This window comes from Haematobia irritans, chromosome 4, assembly GCF_050003625.1.
Source record: "Haematobia irritans isolate KBUSLIRL chromosome 4, ASM5000362v1, whole genome shotgun sequence".
Classification (NCBI taxonomy): Eukaryota; Metazoa; Arthropoda; class Insecta; order Diptera; family Muscidae; genus Haematobia; species Haematobia irritans.
Genome location: NC_134400.1, coordinates 183099824 through 183119388, shown reverse-complemented (window position 1 = coordinate 183119388; position 19565 = coordinate 183099824). Strand labels below are relative to the sequence as shown.

The following is a 19565-nucleotide window of genomic DNA, read 5'->3' as shown; positions in this document are numbered from 1 at the left end:
GCTGCCAATCGTAGAATAGAAATGACAACAAGATAAATATCGGTTTATAGCAAAGACTAATAATAAAGAAGACGTGAATTGGGCTTTGATAGTGTTAGTAATAGAAAACGGAGATTAATCTCATACTTGTTGGAAAAGGCCGGTATGCACCTCTAGCGAAATTTTCGGTTGCAAAAATGTATTTAAGTCTACAACAAAAAAACAGGGCTGTGTACACAAATTTTAAACCAGCTAATCGCTTTTAAAAATTGTTAATATATGTTCCAAATATTCCTCAAATAAATTGTTTATTATTTACAGACCTTTTAAAACTTTTACGCACACAATGATTGTATTAAATTAAATGTTTGCTGCCAAAATATGCTTTTGACAACCCTGTTATTTTCATTAGAGGTGCGTACCAGCTTACGAAATTGAACGCTACCGAAAATTTCGTTAGCATAAATAGCAATGCATTTCTTATGGGAATGAAATTTTTCGCTAGAGGTGCATACCGGCCTAAAAGCGCTCCGAACTTACTGGTTTGATGCAGACAATTTTTATTTAGCTATTTTCTCCAAAATTTTAAGCAAATTTCTGTGTCGGTTGCACTAAATTATTAATAAAATGTTTCATGAAGTGTTTTTGTTCTTTTGTCTCCAAATCGGAAAATATTGTTAGGGATATATTATATATCATTATCTGTTTCTCTCAGTAAAAATGTGGGAGTAACACAGATTAATTTTCTTACATTTCGTTTCGAATTTTTAAAGAGTCGGCATGTTTTTCTACTTTAAGGTGGGTATTAAGTTCGAGTTTTTTCACTAAAGTGAAAACTAAATCAGTAAAAAAAGGAATGAAATTATACATATTTGTTGCAGATTTTATTATAACTTGATGGGGAATAGCCCAAAGCAAGTTTTCACAGAGTTTGTATTCCTTAAAAAGTTTTATTAAAGAAAAGTAATCGTGAAAAAATGGCGATTTTAGCGGCTAAACTCGAACTTAATACTCACCTTTAACTTGATGTGCCCTTGTTTACACACTAAGCGGATGTGACAACACTTTAAAACGCGGTTCATTCAATGTGCAGGAATGGGTTATGTTTTACTAGTATCATACTGCGTTTACTATTAAAAAAAGATTTCCATCAGCCTGTTAACATAGAATAATTCTCCAAAAGTGGTAAGAACTGACGTATTTTGACGTAGTTCTAGCACTTTCAAAATAGAGCTGAAAATTTGCTATAAATTTGGAATGGCAACACTGTTACTATAACGCGTATCGCAAAACAACCCTGTTTTTGAGTTGCCGGCCGTAAAGCGACGCATCAACAACAACTTTGCAAGTTGGTTCTGTATTAATAATATATATTCTGTATAAAGTGTTTGTTTGCAAAAATAATTCGCATTACAAAACAAAGACATTTATTGTCCACCCAAAAGGAAAATATTCTACATTCGTTTATGTATTTGTTTAACAGGAGCTAAGCAAAAATGTCTACAATTGAACGTTTATCGATTCAGGGTATAAGAAGTTTTGGCGGAAATGCTGGGGATAATCAGGTATGTATACACACAACACACATTATAGATGCATGATGCAAAATGAGTTATACATTAGAGATAAAATATTGTTATGAATTTTCATTTTTCTTATATTCCCTTTGGTAGATGATAAGTTTCACCTCACCGGTTACTTTGATTCTGGGTGAAAATGGTTGTGGCAAAACTACAGTCATCGAGTGTTTGAAGTATGCCCTAACCGGCGAATGTCCACCAGGTAGTGACCGTGGCAAAAATTTTGTTCATGATCCCAAAATCTTTAACCTAACCGATGTTTTGGGACAAATCAAGCTTGAAGTACGTAATGTTCAAGGAGCTCGTTTGTCTATTTGCCGTTCTATGAAAGTGGGCTTACGACGTGGAAAGGTAACATTTGAGACCCTTGATGCAACCTTGAATTATTTGAATGATGGCGGGGATGGAAAGAAGATAAGTGAATCTATATCGAAACGTTGTGCCGATGTGGATTTAGTGATGTCTCAATTCATGGGTGTTTCAAAGGCAATTATAAACAATGTGTTGCTTTGCCACCAAGAAGATTCCAGCTGGCCTTTGGATGAACCTAAAAAGTTGAAAGAGAAATTCGATGCAATTTTCGGTATTTCCGAGTATAATAAGGCATTGGATCGCATTATAAAAATGCGCAAGGAAGAAATGGACATCCTCAAGATCAGGGGTAAGTACGATTTTATTATCCCCCATGTTCCAAAATTGGAATCACAAATCGCAAAATTTTCGTTTGGCCATAATTTCTGAACCCTGAAACTTGTATACTTAAATCTTGTAATATATTCGTCTTTAATGAGAATTTCAAATTAAAATTGTATTCGAGTCCGAGAGTATCTCCATTTTTTCGTTACAAATAAAATAAATTCTTGCAATTCCGAATTTTGGAACATGGGAGTATATATAAATTTTATTATCTACATTTTGAAAACATTTCGATATTAACGAATCCAGTTAGAAAAGGTGCCACATAGAAATAGGCAGGGCTTACATAAGTGAAATGTATTTGGTGTTTGTAACCCCAGCGTATAAATGTTTTGACCGAGAAGTCGGACATGCTACTCATTGCACCGCATAGTACTAGGGCCGACTTATGCTGTGGGATTTTAACCAAAGTTAATATGCTTTGTCCGAGAGGGAGTGAACCTGCGAATCTGTTCATGCATGGTGACTACCAACACATCCTTTGGGGGACATTTATCTTATTTTCCATTATTGATCTTATTTATATTCAATTACAAAAATAACTAAACATCCTAGATTTGACATAAAATTCTCTCGTTGAATAATTTTATTTATTCACTGACGATTATTGACCAAAACACCTTTAATGTTGGAAATTTAAAATCTTCTAATCCACTACTCATTCCAATAAATTCAAATAAATGCTGTCCTATATTTACATATTATTTCTCGCATACGTTCATTTTAGAATATCAGTCTACTCGCCATTACTCTTTGATTAACTTTCATTACCATTATTTCCGGTGCCATTACAGAGGCTGATTTACGTTTGGAGGAACACTTAAAAGTTGAAATGGAACAAAAAACCTTAAGTTTGCAAAAATGCCAAGAAAAAGCTAAATCAATTGAGGAGCAATGCAAGCAATGTGAAGAGGAGATAACTCCGATTGAAGAACGTTTACAGCAAATTCATAAAATTGAAGCTGAGGTGGGAAAATATCAAGCCCAGAAAGTAGAACTACAAACCAAGTAAGTATTGCATAGATGATAAAGAAATTGTATTGTAAAACAGTACTGATAACATCCATTTTTCACCATTAGACAAAAGAATTGTCAAGATCAAATGAATAATTTGAAGAAAAAAATTAAAACTCCATTTGAAGGCACGCTCGAGGAGTTGGATTCCGAAATTGGTAATTTCGGCCAGCGAATGTCAGAGAAACGTCTTGAGCGTCGTGAAGTTGAAGGCAAGCTTAATGCAATTAAAAAAGAAGAGAAGAGTTTGCAAAATCGCCATAATGACGTCGATAAGAAAAGAGTTGTGGCAATACAGCAAAAGCAAAAGGAGGATGATTGCAAAAAGAAAAGATCCGATAAAATAAAATCAATTGCACAGCAAATGAATATTACTCTACCTGAAGAGTTAGGAGAAACAACTGAGGAAATTGCAAAAATTTTAGAAGATATTAAGGGAGTGCTGGCCAGTGAACAGACAAAAATCAACGAAACTATAAGCCAGCATGATGCCGAGGACCAGGAAAGGCAGACTAAAATAGATCAGTTGCGCGTTGAGGTGACAAAACTACAAGAGTCGGTAGGTACCTTGACAAAGCAAAAGAAGGCCTATGAGAAAGAGTCCGAGCAAAATGAGAAGAAAATTCTCGAAATTGAAAAATCCACTCAACAATTGAAAGTTGTATCGGCCAAACTGAAAGAGACTGAAGATTGCTACGAAGAAACTTCAGCTAAATTCAAACAAGATGAATTGCGCGAGCAAATCAATACCGATAAGGCGACTATTAAGACACTTGAGGAAAATTTCCGTAAAGTCGATGATCGTTTAACATTTTTGAACTCCATTTCAAAACTGGTGGCCGAATTAAACTTAAAGGAAACTGAATTGGAGAACCGCGAGAAAGAAGTCAGCAGGGTAAAAAGTAAGCACAGCGGTAACTTCCGGAAAATCTTTGAAGAAGGCAAGGTTGTTGAATCCAATTTTCATCGTCATGTTAAGGTTAGCTATGAAAAGGCGCGTCGTCAAATCAAGGACTACAATACTAAAATAAATGGCCTAAAGTTAAAAGAGCAAAGATTTGAAATAAAACGAAAAAGTATTAAAGATGAATTGCAAAAGATCGAAAAGGAATTGGAAGATTGTAAGGAGAACATTTATGAAAAATGTCGTTCCACACCTTACGACGAACTACTGGCCAGATCTAAAAGTTTGCTCAGTAAACATCAATTGGAACTTGGAGCTCAAAAGTCAGCAGAACTTTTCTATAAGCAATATTTGCAAAAGATTGAAGATGAACCTTATTGTCCACTGTGCCAAAAGGATATGACTACAACTGAGGTAAGAACAACATTGAATACTTAGTCATATTATTTAAGATTATATACTTTGCATCATTTTTTTAAGGCTTCGGGTTTAACTTCGGAATTAAATGATAAAATTGTTGATCTCCCACAAAATATCGAACGCCTTGAGAAACTTATAAAGGAGGAGCAAAAGAAACACGATAATCTTTTGCAATTGAAGCCAATCATTGACAAAGTAGCTAAACTCGAACAAGATATTCCAAAAAAGAAAGAGGAAATGAAGAAGTTGGAAGATGACCTGACCGAATGTACAAAAGAATCCGAGACTATTCAAGGTCTTCTAGCTGAGCCAACGGCCAACATGGATCTAGCTAATTCCATGATGGGTGATATGTCACTGCTGGATGAGTCTCTGAAACAGGCAACGAAATTCAAGGATGACATTGCTAAGTTGAAAAACAAATTTCCAAAAGACAAAGGCAATGAAAATGAGAATACGTCAATTGAAGATGTGCAAGCCGAGAAAGCCACGATATCGGTTGAATTAGATGAAAAACGCAAACAGCTCGAACAAAATCAACAATTTTATGAAAAGAATATGGATGCCTTGAATAAGTTGCGTGACCTAAAGAATACGTAAGTATAGTATTTCCTTAATTATAATTTCCATTAAATAAATACTCATTATACGCAACTTCTTCTCCACTCTAGTCTTAAAGATGAACAGATCAAATTGCAAGAAGGAATACAAAATCTACCACAACTACAAGAACGTCAAACTGAGTTAGGTCAATTGTTGGTTGCCCTCACCACAGAAATGCAAGAGAATCAGGGCAAAGTTGGCCCATTGAAAGCCCAACTCACTGCTACAATCAAGGAAAAAAGTCAAAACAAAGACTCAAATCGTGTAAAAGTAAATCAAATGCTTATGAAATTGGATACCTTCAAACGTATGGATCAAGATATACAAAGGTGAGTATCATAACTAGTAAAGTCTACTATTCCATATCCCACATTATTTAATATATGGGACATTTCAGGTTACATACTGAAGTTTTGGACTATGAAAAATTAACTTTGGATCATAAATTGAAAACATTTGAAGAATCTCTAAAGAACAGCAAGGAGGAATTACAGAAATTGGTAGGTTTGAAATTTCATGACTGATACTTTTTCTAAGAGCAACTACTTGTTTCCTGATACAGGCTGATACAATTACCGAAATGACCACCAAACTGGAGGGAGTTAAGCAGGAGCTGGCCAATCAAGAATCTGCCGATCGTGACTTAAAGGATAATCGCGATCTGAAAACGCTAATGCAAAAATCTGATGATTTGAAAATAAAATACGATGCACTTATGGAAGAATTGGGAAAACTAGATTTCCCTAATGTGTCGAAGGAGAAAAAGGAATTAACCCAAAAACGCGATAAGATATCTGTACGTAAAGGCGAATTGTTGGGACAAAGTGGTGAAGTTAAACATCAAATCCGTAAATTGGAAAAGGAATTAGGGGCGCCAAAGTACCGAAACTCATTGATGAACTATAGACGTATTTACTATGAGGTGGAGGTAACACGAAAAATGGTCAATGATTTGGGTCAACATCGTGTAGCCCTTGAGTGGGCCCTAATGCAATTCCACACAGAGAAAATGAAAGAAATCAACCGTTTAATTCGTGAATACTGGCGCCTCATCTATCGCGGCAACGATATTGATTACATACAAATTCAAACTGAAGAAGGCAAAGACGCTTCGTCATTGGACAAACGACGCAACTATAATTATCGTGTCATTCAGTCGAAAAATAATTCAGAAATTGAAATGCGTGGACGTTGTAGTGCTGGTCAACGTGTATTAGCTTCTCTCATCATACGCATGGCATTAGCTGAAACATTCAGTAGTAATTGTGGTGTTTTAGCATTGGATGAACCCACAACAAATTTAGATCGCAATAATATCTTATCACTTTGTGACGCTCTAAACCGCATTGTAGAGGAACGGCAAACCCAATCTAATTTCATGTTGATCATAATTACCCATGACGAAGCATTTATCTCGACATTGGGTAAAGTTAATAGCTATAATCGCGTATTCCGTAATGATGAATCGAAATCTGTTATACGACGTGTAAAAGTTGCCTAAGAGACGGAACTATATAGGGGGGAGCAGAGGAGCATCCAACTGCATTTTTAAATATCGTGCATAAACAAACTAAGTTTGATAACCTAATTGTAGAGTATGCTGAATCCCTTCTAATTGAAAACCCCCAATACTATTTGCATGTTCTTCATAGAGAAACAAACATTTTTCGATCAAAAAAACGGGTAATTACTGATCATCAAGTTTTATATAACAGGGAAAAAAGGAATTAATTTAAATCAAAAGTTTTATTTTTGCTAGAATAGAAAAGGTTCACATTTCTATATGAAAAACATGCATTGTAAGAGTTCCTTGAACACAAAAGAATCTGGCAAAGCATACTGTATAATTATGGTATCGAAATATACAGAGTATTTTTATTATTATAAACACAACTATACATTGAATACTAATCAAGACCAGCCAATATTTTAATAATATCCCTAGATGTAGTTATGATGATGATGATTAAGAATGAAAAAATAACGTCTCAATTTTATTCTTCATTTCATTTAAGATTTCTAACAATTCTGTTTTAATTCTATGTTGATGGAATCTCGGCAAATTTTGTGTAGATTTCAACATATTTTCGAAAAATTCTTTTAAAATTCTGTCTTCCGTTGTCAAAATGGCCAATTCTTCAATGTCTAAATCGATGTTGTGATTATTGCTGTGAAGTTCATTATCTACTTGCATTGTATTATGCCTATACTGTGAGGATATGTCTTCTTCCATTTTATTGGCCAAGTCTTCTTCTATCGATTGTATAATTTGATCAATTTCATTGGATGTTGGACTTAAGTTGCATGATTGCTTAGAGGCTGCATATTTGACATAGGGCACTACGAACTCTAATTCTTTATAACCAATGCTCTAATTTGGTGTATCTATCTTCGGGATTATGCGTATTGGGTATATAACGTCGTTCCTTTTTAAGAACTACATGTTCCAAATGTGTTCGTAGATAGCTTATCAATGAACGCCACTTGCATTTGGCAATATCAGCTAAAATGAAATAAAACAATAATAAATTAAATTTTTAATTTCCAAAATATTGAGATTAGGTTGTAATAATATTTCGGCTAGGTCATATTCCAATTCCTGATGAGGTCGGAAATAGCCGAGCATTCCATGAATCCAACACATTATATTCTATCTCCATTTATTTTAATAATATATAAAAATAAAGTATTTTTTTAACGTAAAAGTCATTGTAAAGTTTGGTTTAGTAGTAAACAAACTTAAATAAAACTTAGTGATAGTAAGAAAAAAAATTCAAAAAATATATAGTTTGTTTTCTTTTTAGACAATGTCGTTCGTGAGGTTCAATTTACAATTCAATAATCCAACGAAAAAAGTACTCGCCTATTCGTAAACTTCTATTGGCAGAATAGTTTTTACCCTCGCATTAACACAATGGGGTATGTTCCGGTATTCGGAATCGCAAATTTTTTGTTTGGCCATATTTTCTTAACCGTAAAACATAAATTTAAAATTTGGCAACATAGTTCTCTTTTATAAGAAGTTGATAGTATCCCAATTTTTTTCTTTATAAGAAAACGAAATTCTTGCGATTCCGAATATCGGAAAATGGGGAATAAATGGTTTTTCAGCTGACAAGGAGTTACCAATTCCCTGCCAGCATTTCAAAGTTCCATTTTATCGTCATCGCTACCACAGACTCGTAAGTGACACTGCAACAATCGCCAACTGTGGTGGGGGAAGCATAACAAAAAGTACAAAGTGTACATGAAAGTATTTTGTCATCACTATTGACCCAAAGAAATTTGTTGGTAGGGACAGCAGAAAAGTCTGCTGAAAAGGGGACAGCAGTCATTGTTTGCTGAAATAGCAAACATTTCCTGCTATTTTTGAAGCTCGATTACACTAAAACATGTTTTATTTTGGCTAAAACAAATAAAAATGTCAACTTAGGAGCTATCATAACATAATTAACACAATATTTTATGAATATCTATAGTATCTGACCAAAAATCTGAATATTTATCGAATTGAGGCATAACAGCAAACAAAATGTTTGCTGATCGTATTTAGGAGCTTGTAAGAATATTACAGTGCAAAAATATACCAAAAACTACTTTTGGTTCTTAAATAGGCTTTGGGGAAAATTTTATAACCAAAAATTTTATAAATTGTTGTTCATTACGCCCTGAAGTACAAAAATATAACAGCAGACATCGACTGCTGTTTTTAGCAGACTTTTTCTATGAGTGTAGTCATCTGTTGTAATCAAGACTTTTAATAATTGTGCGCAAATTCAAGTCAAGTTCGAAGGTGGGCTATATCGGTCCATCGATTTTGATATAGCCCCCATATACACCGATCCTTCCGAAGCTATGTCAAATTCGGTTTATATCGGTCCATTTTTCGATATGGGAGCCATCACTGTGCAATGGTTAGCATACACGCCTTGCATACTTACGGTTAGACCACTTATGGAAGCCTTGAAACACGCAGAAATATATTTATTATTATTTTGTACTTCCAATTTTGGTTTCCTACGTTTGTACAGGCCTTTATCAAAAGACGTTTTGTATTGATAACTTACCACTGCTATATTTTGCCTCGACAGCGATTTCATCCCATAGCTTTTGTTTTTCATTTCGGTGCAGTGCAGGTGTCCGCAAAAATTCGTTTTTATAAAGACGAGGCCGTTTTCGTATACTACGTATAAGTATGCGGCGATTATATGAAGCATACGTCTCGTCCTTAGATTCCAAATTTTTATGCGTTTCATCTGACATTACCTTCTCATTTGTCCAATCTCACACATGATTGTTTTGTATAAGTCCAGCGGGAGTAATTTGTGATAAATGGAGGGATATGTTAAGTTCTTCCTACCAAAGACAATATACGTACGGAGATGGGAAATTGGCATGTGTCACACCAAATGTTGCATTGACGGTGTTAGTTCCATACATGTTTGTAATTTTTTATTTGTTTTTCGTTTTTATTTTTTAAATGAAAAACTTAATTTTCTTAATGAAACAATGTTAAATTTTAGGCAATAACAACAAAATTACATTTTCCCCTTTATGAAAATTTATCTGGCACTTAATTTCTTTTTATTAGCATTTTTCATTAATGCTATGTCAATACGCGTTTGTTGTATACGCGTTTGTATGCAAAGATTATAAACTTGAGGAGATAGGAAAGTGGCTTGCGTCATACCAAATGTTGCATTTACCAGATTAGTTTAATACATGTTTGTAATCTTTTAATTGTTTTTCGTTTTTATTTTTTGAATGAAAATTTTAATTTTCTTAATGAAACAATGTTAAATTTTAGGCAACAACAAAAAAATTACATTTTCCCCTTTATAGAAATTTATTTCGTGCACTTAATTTTTTTTTATTTGCGTTTTAATGCTATGTCAATACTTGTCGTATACGCGTTTGGTTCGAGTATTAAACTAATCTGGTAAATGGCACGATCTCCTCAGTAGCTAATTTCCTATCTTCCTCAGTTTATAATCTTTGTATGGACCTAACACACATGATTTGATGTGATCAGTAGCCAATTTCCCATCTTCCTACGTATTTATATTGTCTTTGCTTTCTACTTCCTTTCCTTTCAAACAGAATAAATATTGGGTCCAACATGCTTGCTGTTGTCCAACATGCTTGCTTGCGTGTTCTAATTATCCATAATAATTAGAATTAAATATTGTTAAAATAAAGTTATTCGGTTAAATGTTCGAGACTTGCTGCTAAAATCAAAAAAACATATGTAAAAGCAGAAACAAAAATATTTTTGTTTACAAATTTTATTAAAATATTTAACTGAAAAAACAAATAAATGAAATAAATATATAAAAAAGTTTTATAATTCAACTGAAAAATTACTATATTCACGGGAACCAGATTGGGTTCAGATTATCCCCTCTCAGTGATGCTGGTGACATTTCTGAGTGTTTCAAAGCTTCTCGAAGTGAGCCTGAATATCGGGCTGCCACTATACCAGCCGACTATTTATGCAGGGTTCAAACTGAAAAGGTGTTGCATTTGAACGCTCATCCTGTGTTTATTGGGAAATTTCATTTTAATGCTTCAAACCTATTGGAAAATTTGTTGAAAGCAAGCAATTTGCAAGGCCATTTGAATTAATGATGAAGATGGGATTCACTATCAAATTGATATGGCGTTACCTATGAAAAATGCTCATCCTTGTGTTTGTTGGGAAGCCTCGCATCCTACACAATTGACTGTTTGGTGCGATTCTTGGTTCGGCGAGGACATTAGACCTTAAGGTGTGTATTAAGTTCGAGTTTAGCTGTTATTTTTTTTTATCTTTAATAATCCATTTTATGGAATACAAACTTTGTGAAAATTTGCTTTGGGCTATTCTCCATCAAGTTATAATGAAATCTGCAACAAATATGTATAATTTTATGCCTTATTTTACTGATTTAGTTTTCATTTTAGTGAAAAAATGGCGGCAAAACTCGAACTTAATACCCACCTTTATGCAGCAGCCACTTTGAGATTTGTTTATATAAAATTTCATGAAAAGAATAGGGTCCTGTAAGCGTGGTCATGGTAGCCATTTAGCTAATAATACTATTAATTTGTTAACAGCATACTTTTATTATGAACTAAATATATCATCAAAAATAAAAAGAAAATTTTCTTTGAATGCCAAACTAATACCCCTTTATTTATGTCGTATCTAGATCAGTATTTATTTATTTAGTATACCCTAACAATCCTTTGTTGGAGGAAATAACAATAAATAAAATATGTACCAATTTCTTAAAAAGGTCAAATTCATTTCTCTTTTTTTATCGCAAAATACCATGTTATTCTGTTATATATTTTAAGTTCCGGTTCGAATGTTCAAGCAAGAGAAAGATACAAGCACCAAAGAGCGCCACTTTGAAAATTCAGTTGATTTTTGCTACTCAAGCCAATTGGTTGGTATGACAAGCACGACGGAAAAAAAGCAAGCATACGAGTTCTTAGTGTTGTGTTTCCTGCTAACCGCTACCAACAAAGTACAAGTTGTAAACATACACATGCACTAATACGAATGGTTCTCTCTCAATCAACGGTTTGTATAAAAATTTGGAGGTGAAGAACCAGATAAAAAAATGTCTGGAACACAACCACCTCAACGCCAGGCAATTCATTCTATACACAACAAACAGTTTTGGACTGAATTCTTTTGCCTGTACGAAAGCCAACCAGCTCTTTGGGATGTCAATAGCCCATTGTACAAAAATCGTCAGGTTAAATGTAGTTCCTACGATATAATGGTAAACAAATTGAAGGAAATCGAACCGGACTCGGATCGTGAGGATGTTTTGCGTAAAATTAACATATTCAGAACAAATTATCGAAGAGAGTGTTCCCGCATAAATAGCAGTTTGCTTGAAGGCAGACCATATAAATCCACCCTATGGTATTTTGATCTGTTAAGTTTTTTACAAACTGCCGAAACCCGGAGAGAGAGAAAACGAAAATTGGTGGATGATGATGGAGAGAAGAGTATTATGGTAAGTGTTGTCAATCGTGTAGTTTTGTAAAAAACCGGCTTAAGGTGGGTATTAAGTTGGAGTTTATTTTGTCGTCATTTTTTCACGATTAATTTTCTTTTATAATCCACTTTAAGGAATACAAACTTTGTGAAAATTTGCTTTGTACTGTTCCCCATCAAGTTATAATAAAATTTGCAACAAATATGTATAATTTTATGCCTTTTTTACTGATTTAGTTTTCACTTTAAGCTGAGTACTATGTTCAGTTTTCAAACTGAAAACCAGTTTATTTTCACGGTTACTTTTTTTAATCAATTAATTTCGAAATATTAAATGGTTCGCAATCAATACATTGGATCTTTTCCATCCATAATTTGAAGAGACTTGACAAAAATGTTATCGTCTTCATATATATTTTTGCACTTTTAATTTAGTGTTTTGGTGAAAAACTCGAACATAGTACTTACCTTTAGAAAAAAACCCATCCCATATAAAAAGTATTGAAAAATACAAAAAATCAAGAGTACATTTCTTTTATATAATCTACACAAAATTTTTAAGATAAGGTGAGTACTATGTTAGGGCTTTTCACCAAAACGCTAAATTAAAAGCCATGTCAAATTATGGATGGAAAAGATCCAATGCATTGATTGCGAACCATTTAATATTTCTAAATTAATTTATTAAAAAAGTACCCGTAAAAATAAGCTGGTTTTCAGCTTGAAAACTGAACAAAGTACTTACCTATACGGAAGAACTAATTTACGATTACTTTTCTTTAATAATCCATTTTAAGAAATACAAACTTTGCTTTGGGATATTCCCCATCAATTTATATTGAAATCTGCGACGAATATGTATAATTTTATGACTTTTTTTACTGATTTAGTTTTCACTTTAGTGAAAATTAGCGGCTAAACTCGAACTTAGTACTCACCTTAAACTCGAACTTAATACCCACCTTTAACACGAAATTCAAAAAAGTAACCTAAAGCTGCTTTTAACTTAAGAATTGTAAATACCATATGATCAAAAAATGCGCAAGTACATTATATAAAAATATATGCAAACTTAAACAAAACGAATTGAAATGTTCATTTTTTACTTATTCTCAATTAAAATACCATAATTTAAATTAAAATACCATTAAACTTTCATTTCCATTTGAAGGAAAATTAGTATCGCGAATTCAAATCAATTTGGTGTTTTCTATTTTTACTGTTTTGAAATTTTTGTACTCTATTAACAGTTTAAAATATACATTATTAATAAAATTTATATATTTTCAGCGTAAACGTCGTTACAATTCAACAAACTTAAAGCCCACCGATAACATTTCAATCAATAAGAGGAAAGAAAGCTTTATTGATTTCCATGCTCAAACAAATGATGCGGATATCTACAGCAAGTATGAAGAAACTGACTTTGATTACGTTGTCGAAGATTTCTCTCATGGTTTGGTAGAGGCGAAAAATGGAAATATTGAAATGCAAGAAACATTGAAAGTACAGACTAATATGTATCATCAAGAGGATGAAGATGATATCTCCCATACTGAATATGATCCCGAATATCCGCGCTATTCCATGCACAAAAATATTGCTTCTTCTGCCAATAGTCAGAGTTCAACGCAAGATATAACATTATCCAATGTATTCGTTAGTGGTTCCGATGGTGGAGGCGAAAACGATGATGCCATTGTTGCAACAGATGATGATCTTCAACGTCAACATGTCTATGAGGAATATGATTCTGATAATGGCCAAAGTGCAATTGTTGCAAACGAATTGGGAAATTTAAATCCAAGTAAGCAATGGACCATTAAGACTCAAATGTCCCAATCAATTCCATTGGCATCAACATCGAAGTCTCTACGAATTTCCCATGAACCTGTAGTGTCAACATCATGCAACTATAATGAAAATTCGCTAATGTCAACAAAACTTGTGAGAGATGTTAAAACTATGACTACGGACAAATTTAATAAAACTAATCAATTAAATAGGGTTTCACAGTCTTCGGAAATACTCGCCAAATCTTGGGCGGTACAATACGATGAATTGTCACAAGAACAAAAGGTTCTGGCTCGTAAAGCTATAAATGACATACTTTTTGAAGGTTATTTGGGACAGTTGGTTAGAGGATCAAATGGTCGTGTAACAGTTTGCAATTCGAGCCAGAATAGAAATGCTTCATCCCCACAGCACTTAGTTGATGAAGTGGAAACCAGCGAGGTTTACGAAAAAGCGGCGTCAACGTCGGCAACAATTCTAATTCAGGATAATACATCAAATGATCATTGGCTAAAGCTTTGACTTTCTAAATTGCATTCATTCAGGTTACTCTAAGGACTAATGCCACAATAACTGTCTAAATCTTGTGCAAAATGGCATGATCCAATAAATGAAGAGGAAACTGCGTCAAAATGAACAACACTTCTGCTTCGAGGTAATACCGTTAGTGTTTCTGAAATTAATAATGAAAATAATTTAATACAAGAGAATATTAAAATAAAATAAATCTTATATTTTCGTTTGAGACAAATCTTTCATTTTCTTTATAACGAATAATCAGTATACATACATAATACATATGTACGTTATTTGATATTTTCCACATTTTGAGGGAACATTATCATAAATGCGAATATAGGTTGATACTATATATTTCGCAGTTATTATTAAAACTGGATCAATGTTATAAGAGAATACTTGTTTCAAAATTGCTAGAAGATATATTAACAAATCAGTGTAAAGAAAAAAATATGAGCCACCGTGATGCAACGGTTAGTATAACAGCCTTGCATAAAAAGAATCATGGATACAATCCCAGTTTCGAATGAACACTAAAGTTTTTCCAGTGGGGTCTATTTCTCGTGCACCAAAGGGAAATTTAAAGCCATGTAGTGGGTAGATTTAACTATGAGCATATTATGTCCATTGGAGTACATACATGCCTTGGCTGGATTTTAATTGTTCCAATTAATTTTTAATTGAAATTTCTACAATCATAGAAATGATCGTGATTGATATGATATGAAGTCAAGTAAAAGATTAACAAATCCAACTAAAATTAATTGATACAATTAATTTTTGTAATTGATTTTTGTTTCAAAATAAACCATTTGTTAAATCAATTAAAATTTTATTTTTAAAAATTTATTCTTTAAAATTCATTGACAATTTTAATTTGAAAAATGTTAGTTATATATTTTTTTGTGCATGAAATCTCATATACCTTGTGTATGGCTCTGTTCATATACCTTTGAATGTTATTACTTGTCTTCGAGTGGCTAAAATGCACTGTTTTGTTTCAGCGAAACTAAAAAATATGTTTTGTGGAATTCGGCTTTAACAAATAGCAGACAATGTTTTCTATTTCAGCAACCAGCGACTGTCTTCCCTTTTTAAGCAGACTTTTTGACCATGCCTACCATGGGTAACATTTTAAAACCCAATGATTTTACGAATTGTTGTTCCATAGACAAAGAACATCAGAAACCGATGGCTGTTTTGCAGTTTTTTTAATATGTGTAGTAGATCGCCAATTATTACTCTATTAAATTTGCTAATGGATTTAGTATTGTGGTCTTCACAATTGTGTTTTTGTACGTATTTAAACAAAAATTACGTATTTATGGACAGGAAGTGAGTCATCGTTAAAGCCGACTAGTTTATGCAATACAGTCTCTGTAGACTTGCCCTTGTTCACAGTTTTATAAAGGGATGAGGATAAACTTATTGGACTTAAGACCTTCGGACCCGAGTAGGATTTTATCCGCTTTAAGATTAACCATATATATCCAAATTAATTGTCCATGCCTTCTTGCTACTTCATTAAATAAATGAATTAAATTAATATTTGGTAGTTTATTTTTTTTTTTTTTGCAGTGAGATTTTAAATTATGTAAAATAAGATTTTCTTTAAAACTTTTGGTTACATTACCATGTTTTCGAATTTTTCATTAACACATTGCCTCGATTATGGTTTTTCCAACTGGAGATATTTTTTATCCTTTCAGGGTTTGTTTTTGCTTTCCTTGACACTTACAAAATCGTCTTTATATGAGTTAATTTTTAGGAATATTCAATGTTAAGAAAACATGTATGTTTTCTCATCCACCTTCATTTCATTGTCATACATTTTCCGAAAAACAAGGCACTTCAATTCTCGGCAAATGATTTGTATTCACGGGTTGTTAGCTCTTCACAATGCCAACAATAAATGCAAGACCATATATGCATGTACGTATCTATACGAGGTACTTGCAATTCTCGGAATGTATATGAAAAACATTACCTGCCATTTGTTTAGGGCTGTATCTCACCCAACACGCTTCGAGGGCCACGGCGGTCACCGTAACGTCAGACAGCAGTGCTGCTTTGAACGAAACAATAACATGAAATGGAATGTTTGGGTAAGAGCCGGTTGGATGGCTTGCCTGTTTGTATTGCTTCGTCGTAGTAGTCGCCCCTGTTATTCTTGGTTCCATGTAGCTCTCTCGCGTTCTACATATCCCTGTGTATGGACGCTGCTTCATGAGACAATTTCTTGTTATCATGCTTTAGTCGCATTCAAACTTTCTCAGTTACAACGTCATTGCCGGCAATAATTTTAGTCTAGCGCAGGCCCGTTGTGTGTACTCTGTTGCTTTGTTCGAAATTGAATTGATTCGGAAACGAATATGTCATACAAACATCATCGTATGGGGAAGAGGGTAAGTGTGCATAAACCGAAGAAAAACACATCCACAAGCTACTTGCCTTTATCACTCGCTGACTACAGGTTGGGATGGAGTCTGTTATTTACAAAATAAGCATTTATGTATTAAGACTTCGATGTAGAGGCCCCCAAACAATAACACTATTTGTGTGTGCCTTTATATATTTATCGCAAAAAGAAATAACTCTACTCGTGTCCGCCCTTTAAGCTTGGCACTAAAGTAAATAATTTTATACGATTTCTTCTGCGTCCAACTATTTGGACATGTGACCCCCAAGCAGGCTTGAAAATACAAAATAATGTAGAATAGCAATCTACAAAGTAAAAAATATTTTGCGAAGACTTCTTCGTTGTTTCCATCTAGTTTGGGGGTTTGCCTTCCAACTTCTCTCTCTCTCTCTCTCGCTTATATTCTTTCATTCTCTTTACACATTCTATCTCAAACCTTTGCAGTAGTAGGCACATACATACATATATATGTGCACGCAATTGTTTATATATTTGACATGGCAAAGTAGGTAGACGACATTGCATTCATCCAACTCCAGACACAATTTCGCTTGTATTCCACATGTGTGTGCATAAGGGGTGAAATAAGTGAAATTGAATTTCGTATTCACAGAAGTTGTTTGGCCCTATATTTCCACACATTGCCCTAAAGAACAAATTTACATCCATACAGATAGGAGGAGTTGTATAAAAGAGGCTATGCATTTAAGAAAGGCTAAAGAAAGTCCTTTAAAATATACGCCTAAAGTAGTTACAATGATCAAAAATATATCTGAAACAGTCATATATGCTGAGATAATTAGAAGATATCTTAGAAAACGTATGTATTTATAACGGCCAAGTCCCGAAGGAAACCGCTCTTGAATTTGACTGATTTTATAAAACCAAGGACATTGATCTGTGGAGCAAGATAATAACTAACAAGGGTTTAAAAATAAATGTTAGAAAATTGGGTATTGAAATCTAATGTTAAACTTTGTTCATGAAATCGAAACCTTTTCTAAAATCAGAGATTTTACTAAAATCACTCAAAATTAACATTTTAATATATTTTTACTTATAGCCTTGCCGATATGTTTTGGAGCGTCAAATGCTCAAAGACAAACCGCGTAAAATACTTAACTTGGAAGAAAGGGTTCAGGCCATACGTATGTACGATGAACTACCCATTTATCAACGAGTTGCCTCTGCATTTAAATGTAGTTGGGAACAAATAAAAAACGTCGTCGCTAATCGAAAGGAAATTCTCAAATATTATGCAAGTTGCCAAATTATTGATGTAAACAAAGATGACCCCAAAGTAGTAAGACACAAGAAAATAAATTTTTTGGGAAATTGTATGTATGAATATATCAAAAGGGCTCATTACCATAAACTGGTTGACATCACTGACGATGTTATGCGTGATCGAGCTATGGAATTTAAAGAAATAATTAATATAGAAAAATTCTTTCCCAATCGAGCTTGGATAAGAGATTTCAAATCTGTGTTCAACATTGATTTGGAGCATATGAGCCAGATTATTGTTACGAGAAAACCTCAAAAATCTTTAAATTGTAAAGATATTATAACATATTGTGCCAAAGAAGTCGACCATGCTCTATCATCACAGCCCGGTAAAACAAAAAATAAAATTATACAGGATATTGAACGGGGTACATCTGATGTTCTCGATAAATCGGACCAGCTAAGGCATCCAATTTTCGATGGTGATGAGGATGATGAACCTACGTACGATGAAGACATCATAAATGAAGATGAAGAAGGTCCAACAATTCATTTTGGAGACTATCACGAAGAACAATATGAAAGCGCCCAACAAGAAGATGTTAAGCCAGACGTAAGCATTCTGGAGGATATATTGAAAAGACCAAATGCGGCGGATAACACGGATGTAGACAAAATCAAAGAAGAGCCAACAGACGATAACTCCACATGTGAACTCTTTAGTAGTAATCCTGCAACTCCTGCACCAGCTTCGACAAACAAAACCTCCGTTCGAAAACGTCCCGGATCACCTATTACAAGTTATAAAGAAGCGCTAGCTTTTATGCGGCCTTTGGAAGATTTTGCAATAGATGAAGAAGATTTTAAGGCCATAAATCTATTGACACAATTATCTGAACTTTATGAAAAGGCAATGAAACGTAAAGTAGAGGAAGGTAAAAAGCGTAAACAATAAAATTATAGATCCATTGGAAATGGATATAGGTGATAAAAATATAAAATGTATGTAATTACTCTTGAAACAAAATATTTTTCATTACTCTTTACCACAATTTGAGATCTAGTCGAACACTTTTCAAAAATTATCCTAGGCGGAAATTCATAGAATTCGCATTGATTGAGATCTCAACAAAAATTTAGAATTAATTACTATAAAATGTTACCAATGCAAATAAAGTAAAATAAAAAAATCGGTTTACTGTGTTTCCATAATTGTTTAAACTAATTAATAGAATTGAAAATGAGTACAAATACAAATGTTGCCGATGATCTTCCTGCACCCTGTTATTTTGTATTTCAGAGTAGAGGTGTGCGCGTGACACGAAATTGTCGTGACATGCGTGAATCACGTGAGTCGTGAACAAAATCCAAAGCAAATCTCGTGAATGTATGTGAAACAAATATGTCGTGCGTGAG

The 19565-nt window shown here is 33.6% G+C and overlaps 4 protein-coding genes across 6 annotated transcripts; 3 read left to right on the top strand and 1 right to left on the bottom strand.

Annotated features, from left to right (window-relative positions):
- The first annotated feature begins 1284 nt into the window (after nt 1-1284).
- rad50 (DNA repair protein rad50) lies at nt 1285-7979 on the top strand. Its single transcript, XM_075306164.1, has 8 exons — nt 1285-1544; nt 1653-2220; nt 3050-3263; nt 3336-4587; nt 4654-5189; nt 5265-5525; nt 5594-5696; nt 5759-7979. Exons 1-8 carry the CDS (start codon nt 1476-1478, stop codon nt 6695-6697), a joined length of 3942 nt encoding a protein of 1313 aa, XP_075162279.1. The 5' UTR covers nt 1285-1475; the 3' UTR covers nt 6698-7979.
- LOC142234973 (uncharacterized) lies at nt 7163-16752 on the bottom strand. 2 transcript variants are annotated; one of them, XM_075306181.1, is made up of 2 exons: nt 16491-16752; nt 7163-7699 (listed from the first exon to the last, which is right to left on the bottom strand). In XM_075306181.1, exons 1-2 carry the CDS (start codon nt 16750-16752, stop codon nt 7554-7556), a joined length of 408 nt encoding a protein of 135 aa, XP_075162296.1. In that variant the 3' UTR covers nt 7163-7553. The 2 variants fall into 2 exon arrangements, with proteins under 2 accessions (XP_075162296.1, XP_075162297.1); XM_075306182.1 differs by lacking the exon at nt 16491-16752 and adding an exon at nt 9264-9567.
- Nucleotides 11620-14735, top strand: LOC142234965 (uncharacterized). Its single transcript, XM_075306171.1, has 2 exons — nt 11620-12209; nt 13481-14735. Exons 1-2 carry the CDS (start codon nt 11805-11807, stop codon nt 14504-14506), a joined length of 1431 nt encoding a protein of 476 aa, XP_075162286.1. The 5' UTR covers nt 11620-11804; the 3' UTR covers nt 14507-14735.
- Nucleotides 16753-16770: 18 nt separating the features above from the next.
- LOC142234967 (uncharacterized) lies at nt 16771-19341 on the top strand. Of its 2 annotated transcripts, none has more exons than XM_075306173.1 (2): nt 16771-16908; nt 17986-19341. In XM_075306173.1, the coding sequence occupies exons 1-2, from the start codon at nt 16876-16878 to the stop codon at nt 19102-19104; spliced, it is 1152 nt and encodes a 383-aa protein (XP_075162288.1). In that variant the 5' UTR covers nt 16771-16875; the 3' UTR covers nt 19105-19341. The 2 variants fall into 2 exon arrangements, with proteins under 2 accessions (XP_075162288.1, XP_075162289.1); XM_075306174.1 differs by lacking the exon at nt 16771-16908 and adding an exon at nt 17564-17862.
- The last annotated feature ends 224 nt before the right edge of the window (nt 19342-19565 follow it).

Coding starts and splice junctions, on each gene's coding strand:
- rad50 (XM_075306164.1), top strand. CDS start 1,476: ATGTCTACAATTGAACGTTTATCGATTCAGGGTATAAGAAGTTTTGGC. Junction 3,264..3,335: donor AAAGTAGAACTACAAACCAA/GTAAGTATTGCA, acceptor TTTCACCATTAG/ACAAAAGAATTGTCAAGATC. Junction 5,526..5,593: donor ATGGATCAAGATATACAAAG/GTGAGTATCATA, acceptor GGGACATTTCAG/GTTACATACTGAAGTTTTGG.
- LOC142234965 (XM_075306171.1), top strand. CDS start 11,805: ATGTCTGGAACACAACCACCTCAACGCCAGGCAATTCATTCTATACAC. Junction 12,210..13,480: donor ATGGAGAGAAGAGTATTATG/GTAAGTGTTGTC, acceptor ATATATTTTCAG/CGTAAACGTCGTTACAATTC.
- LOC142234973 (XM_075306181.1), bottom strand. CDS start 16,752: ATGATAACAAGAAATTGTCTCATGAAGCAGCGTCCATACACAGGGATA. Junction 7,700..16,490: donor CAGCCCTAAACAAATGGCAG/GTAATGTTTTTC, acceptor ATTTCATTTTAG/CTGATATTGCCAAATGCAAG.
- LOC142234967 (XM_075306173.1), top strand. CDS start 16,876: ATGTCATACAAACATCATCGTATGGGGAAGAGG. Junction 16,909..17,985: donor ATCATCGTATGGGGAAGAGG/GTAAGTGTGCAT, acceptor TTTTACTTATAG/CCTTGCCGATATGTTTTGGA.